Here is an 18,354-nt window from a genome sequence, read left to right on the forward strand (position 1 = left end):
GGAGTTATTTTTTGGGGGGTGTCAAGAAGCTACAAAGCTAAAAGCAAAAGATGCGCTCATGGGTTAAGTTTGGTGCCAGGTTTTGGCTCTTCCAGAGTAGAGAGCCAAGGTGGCAGCTTGCAGATCCAGGAGAGGTGTTTCCCAGCACCCGGGCGCGATGCAAACCACACGTGGGGCGTGGGCAGGGGCGCTTTTAAAAAGCAGACGTCGCTGGAGTTTACACCTCTTTTATTAGAAATAAGACACATTCATTTTGTGCTCTGAAAACTGTACAGAAAAAAAAAATTGACGAACACGGAGAGGAGGGAGGGGGAAGGCATGGCATGGGGCAGGGCAGGGCATGGGAAAACAGAATTAACCGGAGGAGCTGAGCAGAGAAAGTCGAATATCAACAGTTATTAAACAAACATTTATCTCTGTAATTACATAACACCGTTAATGACCTGCAAGTCGGCTGGAGTGAATGGGTGAATGGGGAAGGTTGGAGAGAAGAGGGCAGGATTGGTTTGGCAGGAGAAGGGGAAAAAAAAAAAAAAAAGAAAAAGAGAAAAGAATTAAAACACAGTAGAAAGATATCTGTATGCTAAAATTCATAATGTGTAATTATAATAATTACAATATCATACAACTTGGCATCTGAGGGAGGCCTTTGTGCTTTCCTGTTTAATAGAATAATCCAAAATTGAACAATCATATCACAGTTCTGATAAGTAATGAGTTTCCTTATATTTTAGCTATTTGGATTTTCTTGTTTAAGTTTTTGTTTCCATCCTTCACATTATACAGTTAATGGCAAGGTAAATGCCACTGTCCTTAAAGGTTACCCAGGTGGCCCAAAGGAAAGCTGAAGCAGAGATGTTTTGCATGTCAAGCAACATCTCTCAGTGGGGGAAGCACAACTGGGGTCAGTGATTGTTTTGCATTTTGTATCCATTGCTAGATTTTTCCTGAAAAAGTTTTTTTTTTATTTTTTTATTTTTTTTTTTTTTAAAAAGAGACCCAAACACACTGTAATAACTCAGACCCTGATCAAGATTTACTGCTGTCTGGGACAATCTGGCCACTCACAACCAGAAGTTTGTCATTGCACATCTCCAAAGCTGGAAGAGTTGTTCCAAACATCAGACAGACAGTTCTGGGAATGATGAAAAAAAATAAAGTCTGCATGTAATGATGTCAGTGGTATATTTTTTAATGATAAAAATATTGCACAACACTTTTGGGGGGTGAAATGCAGATAATTTTTTTTTGTAAATAGCCTTGAGAAATGTTTAATGAAAAAAGATTTTTTTTTTTTTTTTTAAATGGTGAAATAAAAAGACAGTATTTTATGATGGGGAATGTCCTGCTCTCCTGATCAGCTCCACCTCTTCCTTCTTGTAGGACCACAAACGTGCTTGCTGGCTCACGGCAGTGAGGAGGGGAGGAGAAGAGCCAGCAAAGAGAAAATAACCAAAGCCCAAACGGAGTAAAACAAAGCAAAACATTGCAAGCCAGCAGTGAAGGGCCTGTGTGTTCCCACCATCCCAAACTCTCCGCAGAGCAAATTGCCTTCCACCTTCAGCAGGTGGCATCCTCACCCCATGCCTGCGCAGTCCTATGGCACAGAAAGGCATTTGAAATGACAAGAGCCAAAGAAAAGAAAGGTCTCGGGTTTCAAGTTCTCTTTTTATTGAAGAAAAGAAAAGAAGAAGGAAAAAAATAGATTATTTTGTTTGTTTGTTTGTTTGTTTCCAAGTGGACGTTATTCATGTTGTCAGTTTGTCTCAATGTCCTAAGGCAACATCTCTGTATACCAAATATCTCCAGGTACATCAATAGATCTGTCTTTCCCTCTTTCTCTCTCTGCCTTCCAGGGAGGGGCAGCTTGGAATAAATCTGAGTCCAAAAGCAAGGAAAAATAACAACAACAACAAAAAAAAAATAAAATAAAATAAAAAAAAAGGATGAGGCCAAGTGGACCTTTGTAAGGCCCGTGCTGAGTTTATCTATTTAACAGTCAATGAAACGACCTACATTCTTCTTGTTGGTCTGTTTTTTCTAACACCTTTGACCCTGTCCCTGGAGATGGGGAGAGCAGGTTTTGGAGGTGGTCCTTTTCCTCCTGCGCTTGTCCCATTCTTTAGGGTGCGCGGAAGCTCCACTGCGGAGGGATGGGAGAAGGAAGCCCCACCTTACCTCTCCACCTAAGCCATGGATGATGCCACCACTTCCCTCTTTGGGCCCCGTGGGGACCTGATGCCGGGGTGCCACCATCCCAGGTCACGGCGTGGCACAGCGGAGTGGGAATGTCTTCTCAGCCACCGCTTGGCGCATCCCATCTCCTTCCTTCTCGGACGAGCTGGTGAGGGAGAGGTGGGGAGGGCAAGGGGTGCCACAGACCCTCAAGGTTGGGGGGGTTGTCCCCCGGGGATCTACGGCCGGACCGCATCCCAGCGAGGCTCCCGCAGGCGTCCCCCTTTTTTTTTGTGGTCCGCAAACAGCCCTGATCTTCTTGGCCCTTCGCGGTGGCTCCTGGGTGTCCTTCCACACCTCCCCGTGGCAGAGCAGGAAGGCTCCCAGTATGCGGCAGCAGCCCGAAAGCATCGTGGCAGGGCTCGTCCCCTGCAGCCCCCTCCCCACCCTCTGCCTCCTCCTCGCTCTCTTCCAGGTTCACTTCTTCTCCAGTCCTACCTGGGAAAGCTCGTGTTGTCCTGAACCTACAGCTACTATACTCTATAAAGTAATATTTCCCCCTCTCTGCTGAGAACAATACAAAAGTTACTCCGTCTTACCAAAGGTTTCAAAAGAAACCAAACACTTCTCTCTCTCGGTTCCGATTTAATTTAATCATTTCTTTAAAACGTGGTTTTGTTTTGTTTGTTTTGTTTGTTTTCCAGAAAAAAAAAAGTCCCTTTCTTCCCTTTCTGCTCAGACCTCTGTCTGAAGGTCAATAATGTCTTGTCCCACCAGAGGGATGGTGGCTCCTGTTTTCTCCCACTCTACAGTTTTTAGTTCTAGGGGAGACTGTGCCACAGGTTCGATGTCCTTTTTAACCCATGATGGTGGGGACTGGACTTTCCTGATTCCTTCCCAGGGTCTCTTGTTTGGTGTCTGCTGTTTTTCTTGCTGCAAGAGGAGGAAAGTATAAGAAAGGAGAGAGAGAAAGAAAGAAAGAGAGGTTAGTACCTGTGTAACAATTACCACTTTTTCACCTCCTCTTATATCAAAGGCAAATTTTTCAGTGAAAGTCCTGATCCAACATAAAGTGGGGTTTCAGTGAAAATCACACTTGGTGTGTAAACTGCCTATTTTCAGGAAGAAAATGCAATATTTTTTTTTTTTTTTTTCCCCCCCCACTGCTATCTCTATCAGCTAATGCCTAGATATTCCAGCTTTCAGCTGAGGTTTTTGCCATCTGTATTTCCACTGAAAAACTGAACATGGTTTTGAGAATTTAAGGTATTTTTCTACTTCTACCGACAATCCTCACATAGAAATCCAGATTACAATGAGGTTTTTCGGAACATACATTGACTGCATTTTATAGATGCAAATACATTCCTTATGTAGCACAGCTATTTATAGGCTATTTAATTGAAGCAAAACATGTTAACAATTTTGCCAGTGAACCCATGCTGTTTGATGGGCTGCTCTGAAACTGAAAGCATTTCCATCAGCTCCACACCAAGCCTTTGAGGCTTTATCCACCACCGCTAGCTCAGTCTCCCACCAGCATCTCACCATGGATATCAATCCAGAGAATATCTTTCAGTGTTGCTGCCGATATGCACCAAGACAAGACTCCGGGGAGAGCTGAGGTTCTGTAAAACGGGTGTATTCTTTACAGGGGATTCCATGCAAGGATTTTAAATGAGTTGATTCACTAAGCTTTTCCCCCTCACCAAGAGTGATGCTTTTCACAGTTAATTATCTCCACAAAACACTCCAGCACTGGGCGAGAAAAGGCTTCCCTGAATGTGACAGGAGCACAGACCCCTTTTGAGCCACCTGCCAAAAGGGAAGTGGTGGCTAGCAGAAAGGGTGGGAGGAAAGGCAGCTCCCCGGTTGACAACAAGGAGAAAAAAGTCATCTGGGGAGAAGGTGAGGAGACAGACATGCAGGTGACATGCAGGCCAGGATGTGTCACGGCTCGGTGCTGTCACCAAAATGTAATTGACTGAGGGGAGATGCAGCCACACGTAGACTGTGGTGTCATGACTTTATTCCAGGATGCTGCAGAGATTTCTGTAGCCCCATAGGAAACCTAAATATCCATCTGCTACGTGCCAATCCACCTGCCTCAGCTTCTGGTTTTGTCCTTTCCTAAGAGACTTTTGTCAGTCTGTTGTTTATCCCACCTCCGTACTGCAACGCCCACAGAAAAGGCGCTGTAGCATCATCCCGCAGGGACAGCTTTCATCACGTCACCCAAGCCACGAATTTTGCTCTTCCAGACTTCCACCCTTGATATAAAAATAAGATATATTTGAAGTCGCTCCTGCATCCCCGCAGCTGTTCACAGGGAGAAGGCTCTGGGTGAGGTCAGTTGGTGGCTAAAGTGTGGCAAACGTATGAACCAGGTAAACCTGGTCTGAAGTGGAAACATTCTGAAATTACTTCAATTCAAAGGGAGAAAATTAACTTTTTAAAAGTCCTTTGAAAGAGAATTGTTTGTTTGTTTGTTTGTTTGTTTGTTTGTTTAGATCAAGTTTTGGAAAAGTATTTTCAAAGAAGAATGTGAAACACTTCAGTTCTTGAAATCTGCAGCTGAGGTTTTCATTAAATTCTATGACACAGAGCTTTTCTTATGCTGTTGGTGTTATTCTTACTTTATTCCATGATGTAACACAATGGTGATTAATACTAATGTGACAGAAAAGGTGATAAAATTGTTGACTTATTCCATTATCTATTTTAGAACTTATTTAAGAACGATTGCAACTAAAATTTGAAACCTTTTTATCTCTGTGTGTCTTAATGAGACAAGTTTGAGACTTCCTGAAGTGAAACATCTACCTACAGTGTTTTTCCAGGCCATTAATCTGCCATGAAAAGATGCAGCAAGAAGGTACAAATAGAGGCAAAAGAACATATAGAGCAAAAAATGGAATGAAACCAAGAGTTTCCTAAAAGGTGAAGAAAAAAAATCTTGGTCAGAACTGCTCTTTACAATGAAAAACACTTTCTCCCATGGTTGCTGTAATGCCACAAGGTTTCAAAGTTACTTATGTCTACAGCTGTATTATTTAACAGAGAGCAGCACAAATGATCATATGCATGAAGTTCATAAATAATTCCATCTTTTCCCTCAAATGAAAGCCCTTCTTTGATGGCATTATTTACGGCCACCTTCAGCATCAGGTCCTTCTATTCCCAACCAATTTCTGTTTTAACAGTCCCTCCGTCTGCCACACTCCTGACCTTCAGCCTCTCCTTCATGCTGTGAGGATGCACCCAGACCTGATCGTGTACACTGAACATGATCAGCAAACCTCAGAGCCGTTCTTGTCATGGTCTGCTTTTGAGCTACTGAGTGAGAGCGGCTGCAAATCCACGCAGGGAACAGAAATTGGGGGGAAAAAAAAGAAGAAAAAAAACAAAACCAAAACCAAAACCAAACAATTATGAGCTCACATCTACAGCAATGGCCTCTGATCAGACCTGTCACTGGGGAGCCTAAGGGTTACAATAAATATTCAATGGTGATAAAAAGCAGACATTAAATGTTATAAATTATTAAGAATGGATAAATTAAGAAAGGAAGAGAGAATGAAACAGAAAACGTCATTATGACATTGCATAACTTCACTCTGCACTTGCATCTTGAATATTACGTGCACTTCGTGGGCTTCCTCATAGAAGGACATAGGGGAAGTGATAAGGGTGGCCAGTTTACAGCTATGAACAAAGTTTTGGAGCATGTTCTGTAGGAGGGAAGATTATATAGACTAAGAACTTTGAGCCTTGGAAAGAGATTATGGAAGGATGTGAAAGAGGTCTATGAAACTCTTAGTGGCTTGTTGATGGTAGGAAGAGACTACTGATGGTAGGGGGGTCATCTCTTCCAACACAAGAACTACAGAAAATGACAAGACACCAAGCAGTGCCTGGCCCAGAGTGAACCCCAGGAGCTGGTCTTGCACACAGTGCCCAGCCGAACTGCAGACCACCTTTCCACAGCTCTCTGTTGACGCTGAAAACTTACAGAGTTATGAAAAGTCTGTGGAAACATTCACAGAAGCAACATCCATTCAGTATTATGAAGTGAAGTGACACCATTCTGCGTCAGGGGGTCTCTTAGCACAAATTACTAGAGTACTGGGGAGCTTTTCGAAGATGCACTACCACATAGGTGTCCTGTTCTTTTATTTTTTCCAAGCTGCTTTTTACTCTGCCATGAAGAGGAGGCAGGGCCAGACTGGCCTTGGGTCTGACGCTATATGATTGTTTCTATGCAGTTTATCAGTGTGATGTGCTATCTAGCTATGGCTGTGGTGGGCTTAGTGACTCCAAAGATGTCTACTTACGGTTAAGATGAAAAGGAGACTTGAGAGATCAGCAAATGGAGAGGGTAGGCTTGCTTTTAGTTTCCCATTTCTCAGAAGAAAATAAGATTTCTCTAGTGATGCTGCGAGTGGATGTGCTATCTCAGGGTTGGGACGCACTGGCTGTCTACCACGGTGCACCAGCAGCTCACGGAGCTGTGTGTACGGCCACAATCTGAGCACGGGTGCAGAAGGACTCAGTGTCCAGTCAGATCTCCGAGCAGGTTCAATGCAATCAGCCAGGCTGAGCTGTGGAAGGGATGCTGAGAGGTGAAAGAAAATCTCCTCTTGGCAAGAGGTACCCTGGGAATTGGTAGCGGGCTCGTGGGGAACAGCTCCCTTTTTCTTTCCTTCCACATGGAAAAGGTTTTTATCAGGTCTTGACCACTTGAACAGCATATAGAAACAGCCACCGGGGTCATGCTTCAGCTCTGGCATTTTCCTGCAGCCCCACTGTGGGGTCTTAGCAATCCTTGCGGATGGGAGGGAAAACCTAGCTATGCACAGAAAAGAAGAAAAAACCTGGAGAGCGGGTTGTGTAATCAGGCTGTAAAAGGCGCCGGTGCTGGCCCGGGGCCTGGCGCCTCGGAGACAGCCAGGAATGGCTCAAGACAGAAGCTGAAAGGAGCGGAGGCTGCTCTGCCAGTAACTCACAGAGACAGAGCCATTACTCTGGCCTGACACAGCCCATGAGCTTCTGGCCGTCAGGGAGGGGAGAAAATGTTTATCGGTTCCTGCCCGGTGCCAGGATGGCGGAGCAGACTGCTCTGTTGGAGGGGTGGGAAGAGAAGGAGCGCCCAGACCCAAGGCTGGGATCAAACCTTCCGAGCAGAGCAAACTGGAGGTCTTCATCACCCTGGTGCCATTCGGAGGGCTCCCTTCATTCAGCCGCAGCTTTCATTTTGGCAGCAGATCTTTAAGGCAGAGGGAAAGGATTTGCGACAAAAGAGACTTCAGATGCAGTGCCAGCAAAACCCCCCAAATCCCTGAGACAGGCAGGGGCCAAGTGCCTCGAGAAAAATCCACACAGCCTTCTCCTTCTAGAGCTAGTCCTGGCAGACTGCAACGAGTCACCTGTGCTGGGCTCACGGTGGCTATGGAACGGTGATGGTGGTGGAGAGAGGCACCTCCTCACCACGGGCTCTTCTGCTTTTTGGCTCTGTGCTGCCTTTAAGGGTCCAGTCTGGCTTCACCCAGAGTACCTGGATCCTAGTGTGACTCTTGCTTAGGAGCAGTGTCAGTGTATTGTATAAATATGGCACGGGAGACTGACTGTTTGCTCTAAGACACATGTGCAAGCTGCTAAGCTGAATCCTTGTGTTTGCTTTGTGGGTTTTGTTGTTGTTGATTGGTTGTTTGGTTTTTTTTTTTTTTTTTTTTTTTTTTTAATACCCAATTTTTATAGTTACCCTGAATAACCTGAAGAGGAATTCAGTGCTTTCTACAGAGCACTCTGGGATAACTCCCATAGAACCAGATACTCTCACGCTGTTTTCATTGCCTCTAGTGTCAACTTGAAAGATATTTCATGACCCAAATGGTCTCTCCCCATGACATTGATGACTCTAGGACCAGAATGAAGTTATTCAGAGCATATAGCAGGGAATCTGAAAGATAAATATGGCTCATGCTGTCTAATCCATCTTTGGATCAATGTCGATGAGAAGTGATTGGAAAATAGGAAAGATGTCTTGTTTTTTTATAGAATGATAAATTTTCCTTTCCTTGTTTGAAACAAGTAGCTGTAGTTCCTTCATTTTATGCTACTGAAATACAAAGACTGTTTGTTTGTGGGTTTGTTTTTTTTTTTTTTTTTTTTTTTTTTTCATTTAGGAGAAGAGCAAAATAAAAGGAAGTGGCTGGCTTTGTTCAAAATGAAATTTTTTTAAAAAAAGAAGAAACAATTTGTGGTTTTAACTTTCATTGATGGCAATCAGTTAGCAAACTTGAAATACCCAGCTTTTGCTGGGATATAAAAATACATCTGTTTCTGTACTCTCTGAAGTTCAGGTGATCTAACCTGTAGGGGTTGCTGTGAGCCAAAGTCTGGTGAGGCCATGCACAGCTGAAGGTGAATAGGCACTGAATCAAGGTCTTGCATAGACCTCAGGGGCTCTTTGCATTGACTCATAAACAGTCCCTTGCCTGAAGGTTGCAGAGAAAGCCTGTGGTCCCACCAGCATGAGGAACTGGCTATTCTCCAGGCTATTGCCCATAATCCAGCTGGTTAACACACCATCCTTTTTTGGACAATGCTCGAGGTCTACTGAAGAGTCCACTCCACTTGGTAGACATGGGAGGACTGGGTGTTCCCCAAAATGCTGAAATCATTCAAGGCTGTACCACGTCTCACAGGGGCATCTAGGGACTCCAGGAGGGGACTGAGAGCACCCGAAGCACAAAGTCCTTTTTTAACCAGTCTAAAGTCAAAGCCACTGCATGGTTTTGGAGCAGCTGATAGCTGATAGTACAGAGGATACTGGGGATAAGATGTTTCTCTGAGCAATGCAGAATAACTGATGCCTGATACTTGGGACACGAGGTATCAGAGGATGTACAGGAGGAGGTGAACTTCTGATTGATGGTTTATTTGGACATCCGCTAGCTGACAGATGGTTTATGGCTGAATGAATTAAGGTTTGGCGTCATTTCCATAACTGATTTTATTGCAGTAATTATTATACTTTATGTAGCATTCCTCCTTATAAAAGTTACCCTAATTGGTCTTTTAAAATTTGCCAGTTACTAAGGCCTTTAAGAAGTGAAGAGAGGATTAAACATGTGACACAGAGGAGACACCCTACCTGTAAGTGGAACTTCCCTTGCAGAGGGACACACAGCCAACAGCAGGAGGAACACAGCCTCCCAATTTTCTAATTCCTCAGTGAGGAATGAGCCCGAGTTTGACATCACCACCACCACCTGAGCTCCTCCACCCCCAGCCTCGGTCCATGCAAAGAGGTTTCCATGGGCAGGAGCCAAATTTTTTCACCTGGGAGCAGGGCTGCTGGCTCCCCAGTCAGCTAGCGAAAGGACAGGTAGTCAGCAAGCAAGGGAATTAATTCTGTCATGCAGTAGAGCATGCCAGGGAGGCACACAGCCCTGACTAGGAATGAGCTACAATATTGATTAATATTCCTATTTTGTCACTACTCTGTTAGATGCCAAAGCAAGTGCTGGTGGAATGGGTATATCCTCTAGGTGTCTGAAGAGGAAAATGAAGAAAAATCTCAAACTCAGAAAAGAAAGTGAGTAATCAAGACAGAAACACTGCCTACAAGGAAATACAAAAAAGTCATAGAAAGGCAGAAAAAACCCTCTGTATTATTTTCCACTGGGTTTTGGAGCAAGTGCTTTTTCAGGACCAACAGAGAGACTGGACTGGATTTGAGAGCTGAGCTACAGAGTCCAGATCCTGTATGTGAGCTCCAGGACAGGGGTCCAGCCAAAGCAAAAGCCATTCGAGCTGCAGAGAGCTGAGTGTAGCAAGTAGCTAATAAGCAAGAATGAGCAAATTGGAGAAATTTGCAGAGCTCTGTTCAGCATGGCTTTTGCTGACCTCGGCACAAGTAAAGAGCTGCTGTTTAAAATGAAGGCAGAGCCAGATGCTGGCAAAAAAGAGAGGAATATGTATGTGATTCAAACTTCTATAATGGAGCTGGATCAAAGGAGCTCCTGCCGAGGGGGAAGGCAGGAGTGTCACCTCCATTGCTTTTAAAGCTGGCACTAAGCGTAGAAGAAACAAAGCCTTCCTTTCCTTTAAAGCCTGCAGAGCCTCCGCTTTTGCACCACGCTATTGCAGAGCATGTGAACCCCTCCTGATGCCCAGCCCAAGCACTGGAATTTCTTTAGCAATTAACTCACAGGGAGGAGCAGTGTTGGAGATGCTTTTCCCTAACAATACAGATCTGCGCAGAAAAATATTTCCAGTGTGGTACAAAGCAGCTTGAAAACAGCCACTACCCTGCTTTAATGTGAAGACCTCCCAGCTGCAAGAATTTAGACCTTGGGAAGTGTGTGAGTTTAGGAGGAAGCAGGGAAAAAAATTGCGTGTTGGAGCCTACAGTCTGCCAGGCAAAGGACAGACTTCTAGATGGAAAAACAAACTTGCTGCAAGGTTGCCAACGCTGGGATATTTTTTTTAGCAGTCAGGTAGGTAAAGAACAACTCAAAGTGATGGGAGTGATGAGTCAGTACCAACCTCACGTTTCAATACCTTTCTGTTTGGGCAGCAAAATGTGCCTTAAAGCTGCTGTGAAGGGATATCTAACAGCCCAGGTGGAAGCCACTCACTACTTATTGTAACCTGAAAAATGAAGGCTTGATGGATCCCAAACACTAAGAGTTTTTAATTTTAATCACTCAGGATGCATGGTGTGGATGGCTGGGTTTGTTGATGCAAATCCTGCTGTGGTTGTGTCCAAGCCTTTGGTTCCTTTCATGCTTCCTGGCTGCAAATAAGCTGTCTAGGGGATAAATATTAAACAAACAGCTCATTCAGTTTTCTGCTCAGGGTCTACCTCAGCTTCCAGTTTGGTCTGGGATAAAATGGAAAGGCAACAGCGTGCAACCTCCACACACAGGCTGGCTGCAAGTCATTTGGGAGGAAGATGAGCAAAGTAAACCCAGCTGTTCCTGAGATACTCTTTTTAGATTCAAAATCCTTTCAGGTGGAGAGACATAATCTGCCCCAAATTCCAGCATGACAGGAGCAAAGGAGTCTTGCCTACAACCCTGTACCTTCTTTTTGAGTAAGGGCTGATTTTTCAAAAATCACCTTCATCTTCCTTGCCTCATCTCAACTGCAAGAGAGAAAATTGACCATAGCCCAAGGCAAGGTCATACAGAGTTCTGACAGTGCATTAGAAAAATTACTTTCAACTTGCAGTTATCAGATCTTACTGTATGTCAGCCTGCTAATATCTTCATTCCCTGGCACTGAAAATTTAGTTTTGGATAATACTGTCTACATCCCTGATTAGTTCATAAAGCCACAAATGAGTGAGACGTCTTTACTCACAGCAGTGAGGTAGCCTAGGCTTGAATGCAGGTGGATGTGTAGTCCTGTTTGTTTTGAACACAGATCTTTCTGGACAGTGTGATTTTAATCAGGAATATCTGAGTGTGCTTCCAATGAGAGTGTTTTATTGTTGAGGTACATCTATAAGAAAGTCCGTGTCACATGGAATAGATTTCATGTAATAAACTGAAAAAAAAACATGGAAAACTGCAGGTTTGTTGCCCAAGGAAGGACAGTTTTGTATTATCGTACTCTGAGGTTCAAGTTAGTTTAGCATTAGCAGCGTGCTTTGGTTTGTAGCGAAATAACTGAAGCAAATACCAGTGCCACAGTGGTTCCTCGGAATGCACTGAATATGGCCAAATTCAGACTTGGTTGGCATTCCAAGCACTATTGTGCTTCTCCTAATTGCCTACCTCTGACATACTATCCTGGCAACATTGCTCATTAGTAAATTAATGATAGGTCAGCTGATGGCAGTGGGGACACGTCTCTGCTATAGCCATTCTGACTTGCAGATTGATGCGTGATGGCTAGCAGCAGTGTCACACACTGCCTGGCATCACATCTATGCTTCCACCCTATGTCCTCCAGTGCAAGGGAGAAGAGAGGTCCCGGGGAAGGACTCCGTGGCTGACGGGTGAGGGAAAAGCAGAATTCATCCCCAAATCTGTCTCCACATCCATGGGATGAGAGATGAGCCTGGAGGCATTTGGCAAGGCTGCCTTTGATAGGGATTGGGTCATTCTCACATCAGTAATGCCTTTCGGAAATGGATCTCGTAAAGGAGGAAAGTTGAACAGCTCAAACATGCAGGAGTCCATGATTATGTTCCCAGCTCAGCCAGTAACTGCTCCGGGACAGTGGGCAAAGGGCAGTCTTCTTTATCTCTCAAGTGTACACTGCAGTAATACTTGTCCAAAGTTTAAATGTGTCAGGATATTTAGAGTGGAGAATATATGTGCTGGTACAAACATTCAGGTCTGTGTTGAAGACCCCTTAAAAATCATGTTTTACCACTGAAGCTTGAGAAATTCTCGACAGTAAACGCATGTGATGGTTGAATTTTAAATTCCTCTTCCTAAAGAGACAGAAGATCTCTTTCTTTCTCCCATTCTTCTGTCGGTGCTTCCTTCAAATCTGGCAACGCAGTAGTTCACCTGAGAGGAACTACACATTTAGTGTGAGAGAATAATAATTTTTGGCCAGTGTACTGAAGTACAGGGTGGACTAGCATTTACATCAAAACCCAAACCAATCCCTAAAAGGACCAGCACCATTTCTAGGAATTCCCAAAGGAGGTTTGTCCTATGCAGACATTTAGTTCAAGTCTCCTCTGAAGGAAAAGAGAGGGACTGCAAGAAGATTAGGAAAAGCATCCTAATGTGGAAAGACTAAGGGACGGTGGGACATGCTGCCAGGAGAGGCTGGGAAACTGCCAGGGCTGGAGAGAGACTTGGTGGCTTGACTCTGTGGTTGCTTATTTGAGATGGAAATCAAAGATACAGCAATGCAGGCAGATGGACTAGACTCAGTAAACATCCCTTCTGCTCTATGATGCTAGTTGTGAAAGGTTTCAAGGGTCTTCTGGGATCCTTCTGACCTTGTTCATGCCCACAGGGCAAGGAAATTCGTACTGGTGAAGGAATGTGTTTGGATTCATACGTCATGGAAGGGTTTGGGACAGGTCTGCAATGATCTTCAATGCAAAACAAAAGCCAGACTTACGCTAACGTTAGATTTATCACTTCCACCAGAAGAAATACTCCATCGTTTTAAAACCTAAACATATATAAAAGAGAAAAATTTCTTTTGTTGTTACTTTAATCCCTGTTATCTGCAGCTTGCCTTCTCAGGGCAAGATGAAGATGGGCCATGATTTCCAGTGGGGTCCTCAGCAGCAAATGGTAGAAAAAAGGGGAGAAGAAAGCTATTTATTTTTCTTTGTACTGCTTTGGATGTTTTTAAACCAATATCCACTACTGACTTGCCAATACTGATCTTTGCAAGCTCCTCCTCTCAGGTCACATCCAAGGGAAAATCACAACTTGAAAAAGTCTCAGTCAATATGCAAAGGCCACCCTCACAGCTTCTTTCTAGCAGTTCAAAGCTCTTTGATGCTGACACTGACAACTTTAATTCTATACAGATGCATCTCTGAAATGCTCAAAACATCTCAATCTATAAAACCCTCCTGCAAACATACCACAGATTAGCTTTTACATGGTATTTAAGCATTTTTGATTTTACAGCTGTGTCATATCTCAATAACAGAAAAAAAGTAGAGAGATGACATTCAGTGAAATGCATTGGGATTCTGGGCTAACACAGACTTCTTTGATCTGAACTCACCTGCTAGATTCACTATCCTTCTCATTCTGAAACACTGGACAGCCCATAATGACACCTTGCCACACACAATAAAAGTAGGATTTAGTGGGACCACACCTCTGGAGCTCAGCACAGCAATTTTGTGAGATCTGAATGCAGACCGAAGGCTCTGTAGTGTTCTGCTTTCACAAAGAACCAAACTAAACCTCTGGTTCAATCACTTTCTGAGCTCTGGTCTTGCCTCTAAGGCAGTCCCATCAAAAATAAGTCCCACTAGTGCCACCTGGGCCATGCTGCAGGTGACTCTGCATCCTGGATCTGACTTTGCTTGAAAATGACTGAGAATGTTATAAGGTGGCTCACCTTGCCCCTCTCCTGAGTGCAGGCATAACCCAAATTTCATTTCTTACTGCCAATCTGGCTCTGCCACTTGTTTTCCTCTTCTGCTGGAGCAGATATACTTCCTTGCAACCTTTTGGCTCTTGCCCAGCAGGCCTAATGGGTTGAGACATAGGGGAGGTGCCATCAGCCTGCCCTTCCTTATTTGTGTTATCCACAGCACTTATCACACAGGTTCCTGGTATCTGTTTCTAGTACCAAATCTCTGCCCCTCTGAGAGGCTGCAGGGTCCTTCCCTTAGCCTGTCCCCCTCAAAGTCTCTTCTTGCCCTGGAATTTTGCTGCTGTTGAGGAAAGCCATGTATATGGTGATCAGCTGCCATAAATATCCTTATGCTACATTTGATTAGCATGCAGCCCCCAAGAGGTGCTGCCACCATCATAGCTTAATTCCCTTTGCTCTGGATTTCCTAAATAGCTATGCCCATCACTGCCACCTCGGCCACCAACTCAGCCCCTGAAGGTGGGGTAGATGCTGTCTCCACTTTCTGTCCTCTCCCCTTTCCACCTAGATATCCTCAAGGCTGTTCTAGGTTCCAGTTCCTGGATATAAGTGGATGTATGGGGCATTCAGGGATGACCTGAAAGGGAATGCAAAGAACAGACACAGACACGGGGAGCAAACACAAAGAAGACAACACAGACTATTCACCATGAACAGACATGAGGACAGACATTCTCCTTCTGGGCTGCTGACCACTCGGCAGGTAAGCTAGTGGTACCTCTGTGACTCTCCGTGTCCTTTGTGGTGCACGTGTGTTTGTTGCAACATGCATGGACAGAAAATCAAGGTAAAGTATTCAGTGGGAGCTCCTAAAATTTCCTGTTTCTTTTCATGCTCCTGTTGTCACTAGAGGGCTCTAGGAGATGATGCTTCTGGAAGTGTCTGACTAACCTTGCTGTCCGTTGTTGGAGACTCCTTCTCCTTCTCTGCGTGCTGGAGTTTTCTGTTCAGGTCTTGGAACATGTCTTGGTGACGTTTTCTTGTGTGCATGATTTTCTGAAGCAAACACAAAGGCCGCAGGTCAGCAAACCCTTATTCAGCTGTACAGAAACAACATGTCTTCCCCCAAAGTTATATACATTATTAAAACATAGGTCTGTCTCCCTGCAGGTGCAATCTGGAGTGCCTAAACTTCAAAGTTCACAGAGGACCCAGTGTAGCACTGCTTTTATTTTCAGGATGAGATGGTGGGAGAAAGTGGAAAAGACTAATTTTTGACCTTATGGTTACCCTAAATCTGCAACTACCAACTGTTCATGCTGCAGAATTTGTGCCTGACTGGCAACGTTCTACTAGCTAGACCTAGTGAGCTTTGCTGACCTTATTTAACTGATACCTGACCCCACACCCACCCTGTTCTCAGTGTGTCTCCTTAGCAAATGAGCTTATCCAAACATGTAGAATTTGGGTACAAGAAGTTCCATCAGAAACTGTTCCACAATTTCCTTTTGTATTTTGGCCCTTCGACATTTCACTTCTACCTTTTACTGCCCAGAAGGAGAGAAAGGACCAATTTCTATCAGGACTTCCCTTTGCATGTAAGACCATGTTGAATATGGCTTTCTCATGCTCTGACAAGTGCTATATAATTGGAGAAGGTGGCTCAAATAGTTTGGGACCAACTTGAAGTATCAGCTTAGATGTATCGACTTTCAACCCAGTGTTTTCAAACCCTTGAAGAAGCTCTTTGGCAAAGGCAGCACTTCTGCAAATGCGTCAGAAAGAAAAGAAAGCAGCATTTCTTTTTCTTATCCTCTCCCTAGAAAAGCACATTCAGAAAGGGATGTACTCACCTCAAAATCTAGCTCTGCGTACCGGGATTTCCGCCTCTGGATATTCAAAAGAAAAAGAGATGGGTGAAGGTTAGTAAGGGGTTGATGCTGTTGAGTGGGCACAAACTTAACCACACGGTAAATAAAATAGGGACAGTCCTTCTTTTCCTTCTTCTTACACCTTTAATGTGTTTCTCTGGCTCTTCATGATGGGAAGCGCCATCCATTTAGAGGGATCTCTACCAAAACCCACTGAGCCCTGAGGAGGGCTGAGTATGGGCTGAGCATGGGAATTTGGACAGTTCAAGCTCTTTTCCTAATATGAACTTGTGAGTCATTCACAGAATGGGAAGTGGAGAGCGGGAGCAGTAGACCAGACAACTGATGATCTACTGGAGCTTTTGAGCACAGCCAGCCTAGACTGAAGTCTGGACAGCAATGGCCAAGACTTGCTTCCTGACAATAGGCAAGAAAAGGGCCAGATGCCCTAGGACAGACCTCAGCATAAGACCTAAGGTCTAGGGAGAACTGCTAATATATGTATCAAGTCATCCCTACTCAGAAGAAGAGGGCTGCACTTATGCAACCTCTGATATTCCTCTGATGCTCAGAGCATTGTGGGGCATGCCTTAGGGACATTTTACAGCTGTGATCACTAGGTTTTTCTCATCTGTATCATGACTGAAGTAATCAAAATGAGAAACAGAGACAGAGGATAGAAGGACAAAAGGTAATGCAAGCCATGTGCCTTGCATTAAAATGAACAGTCTTTGACAAATCAACATTTTTATTGGACTACACATTGCCTGTAGGGATAAAGACAGCTCATTCAGCAACGGAATATGTCTGCGGAAGTCGTGGGAGATTTTAATTGTTACATTAAAAAATGGTATCACATGCCAGTGACCCTTCATGATAATATAACCCTGGCATTGTATGGTGGGCTGAATTTAGCCTAAAGTGCTTCTCTTGAAACACGTGGCATGGCCAGGCTTGAGGACAGGGCATTATTCTGGGCTGAGAACAATACAGTAATACACATGCTCACCTCCAAGGAGCTCATGGAGAGGGTGGAGACGGTCTCACTCTTGGACACCACACCTGAGTTCCCTGAGTCACCTGTGTCACACAGGCTGTTGGGAATCTGTGCCTCATTGGAGATATTTTGTGGAGCCAGCTGCTGCTGCTGTTGTACCATGGGGGAACCTTGAACCTCACTGCATGTCACGGTTACAGGCTCCCGTGGAGGACTCTTGACAACAAATCCTGGGTCAGTAGCCATACTGAGGTGGATGAGCCGGGTCTGAGGCATCTGGTCAATGTTGATACTGTATTTGCTCTCGTCTTTGGGCGGTTTGGCCCGTAAGGTAGATGTGTTGGTAGGCAGAATGACGTAGCTGGTGTCCAGCGTTTGCTCTTGCGCCCGGGAGAGCTCTGAGTCCAACTTCTTGAAGATGTCCCCATCACAGATGTAGATGGACTTCGGTGGCTGGTTCTTGTCCTTCTTCAGCGTGAGTGTGTGATTGCTGAACTCATTCAGGTTGATGGCCCCCAGGTAGTGTGGTGAGCCCTGAAGATGCATCTTGGAGACATTGGCTGGAAGACTGTTAAAGTTTGATGACCCCTTCTGGTGATTGAGTTTCAATTTCTCTTCATCTGGCAGTGATGGACGCTTCAGTGTTCCTGTGATGGTAGAGGTCCTGCAGGCAGTGATGTCTTTATTCAGCACTAGGGAGATAGATAAGTATCCTTAGCACCTCACCTGTTTTTTTTTAACACAATACCCCTACCACAGTCACACAATGCCAGCATGTTCCCTTGGACCTCTCAGAAAGAGGCTATGATGGCAGAACAGTGTTTTATACTGTTTTCTTTGCTTTTTTTTTTTTTTTTTTTTTTTTTTTTTAATCCAATATGCTGAAGGCAAAGCTAAAGCTATGGAGGAAAAAAACTTTCTCATTTGGAGAGAGTTCCCTGTGATGCGAATTTTCCAACACAGTCATGACCAAAACGCCTTGTTTGGCCAACACATATTGTCATATTGATAACAATATATTGAAAAGCAGATACATGTATATATATTTAGTATATGTATTACATGTATATATATATGAAATATATATATATTACTAACCTATGGAGGAGTAGAATTCTTTAAAAAAAAAGGTTGCTTTCATGTAAAAAAATAATTTGATATCTGAAAATAGCTGAAATGCAGCATTATCACTGATTTAAAATGTAAATTTTTAATTTTTTTTTTAACCTCACTGAACTCCTTCAGGTTGCTCTTTTCCCTTGAACA

At 44.1% G+C, this 18,354-nt stretch overlaps 1 protein-coding gene across 9 annotated transcripts in view; it reads right to left on the bottom strand.

Moving 5' to 3' along the window:
* Positions 1 to 211: 211 nt before the first annotated feature.
* ADGRB1 (adhesion G protein-coupled receptor B1) overlaps positions 212 to 18,354 on the bottom strand; it is a 280,012-nt gene continuing 261,869 nt past the window's right edge. For all 9 annotated transcript variants that reach the window (XM_042785910.1, XM_042785909.1, XM_042785908.1 and 6 more), the window contains 4 exons: positions 17,101 to 17,780; positions 16,074 to 16,109; positions 15,172 to 15,276; positions 212 to 3,108 (listed from right to left, as the gene is read on the bottom strand). In XM_042785910.1, coding sequence (XP_042641844.1) covers positions 2,911 to 3,108; positions 15,172 to 15,276; positions 16,074 to 16,109; positions 17,101 to 17,780 — 1,019 coding nt within the window. In that variant the 3' untranslated portion in view covers positions 212 to 2,910. The remainder of the gene's footprint in view (positions 3,109 to 15,171; positions 15,277 to 16,073; positions 16,110 to 17,100; positions 17,781 to 18,354) is intronic.

This window comes from Tyto alba, unplaced genomic scaffold (assembly GCF_018691265.1).
Source record: "Tyto alba isolate M040663 unplaced genomic scaffold, T.alba_DEE_v4.0 Super-Scaffold_9, whole genome shotgun sequence".
Lineage (NCBI taxonomy): Eukaryota > Metazoa > Chordata > Aves > Strigiformes > Tytonidae > Tyto > Tyto alba.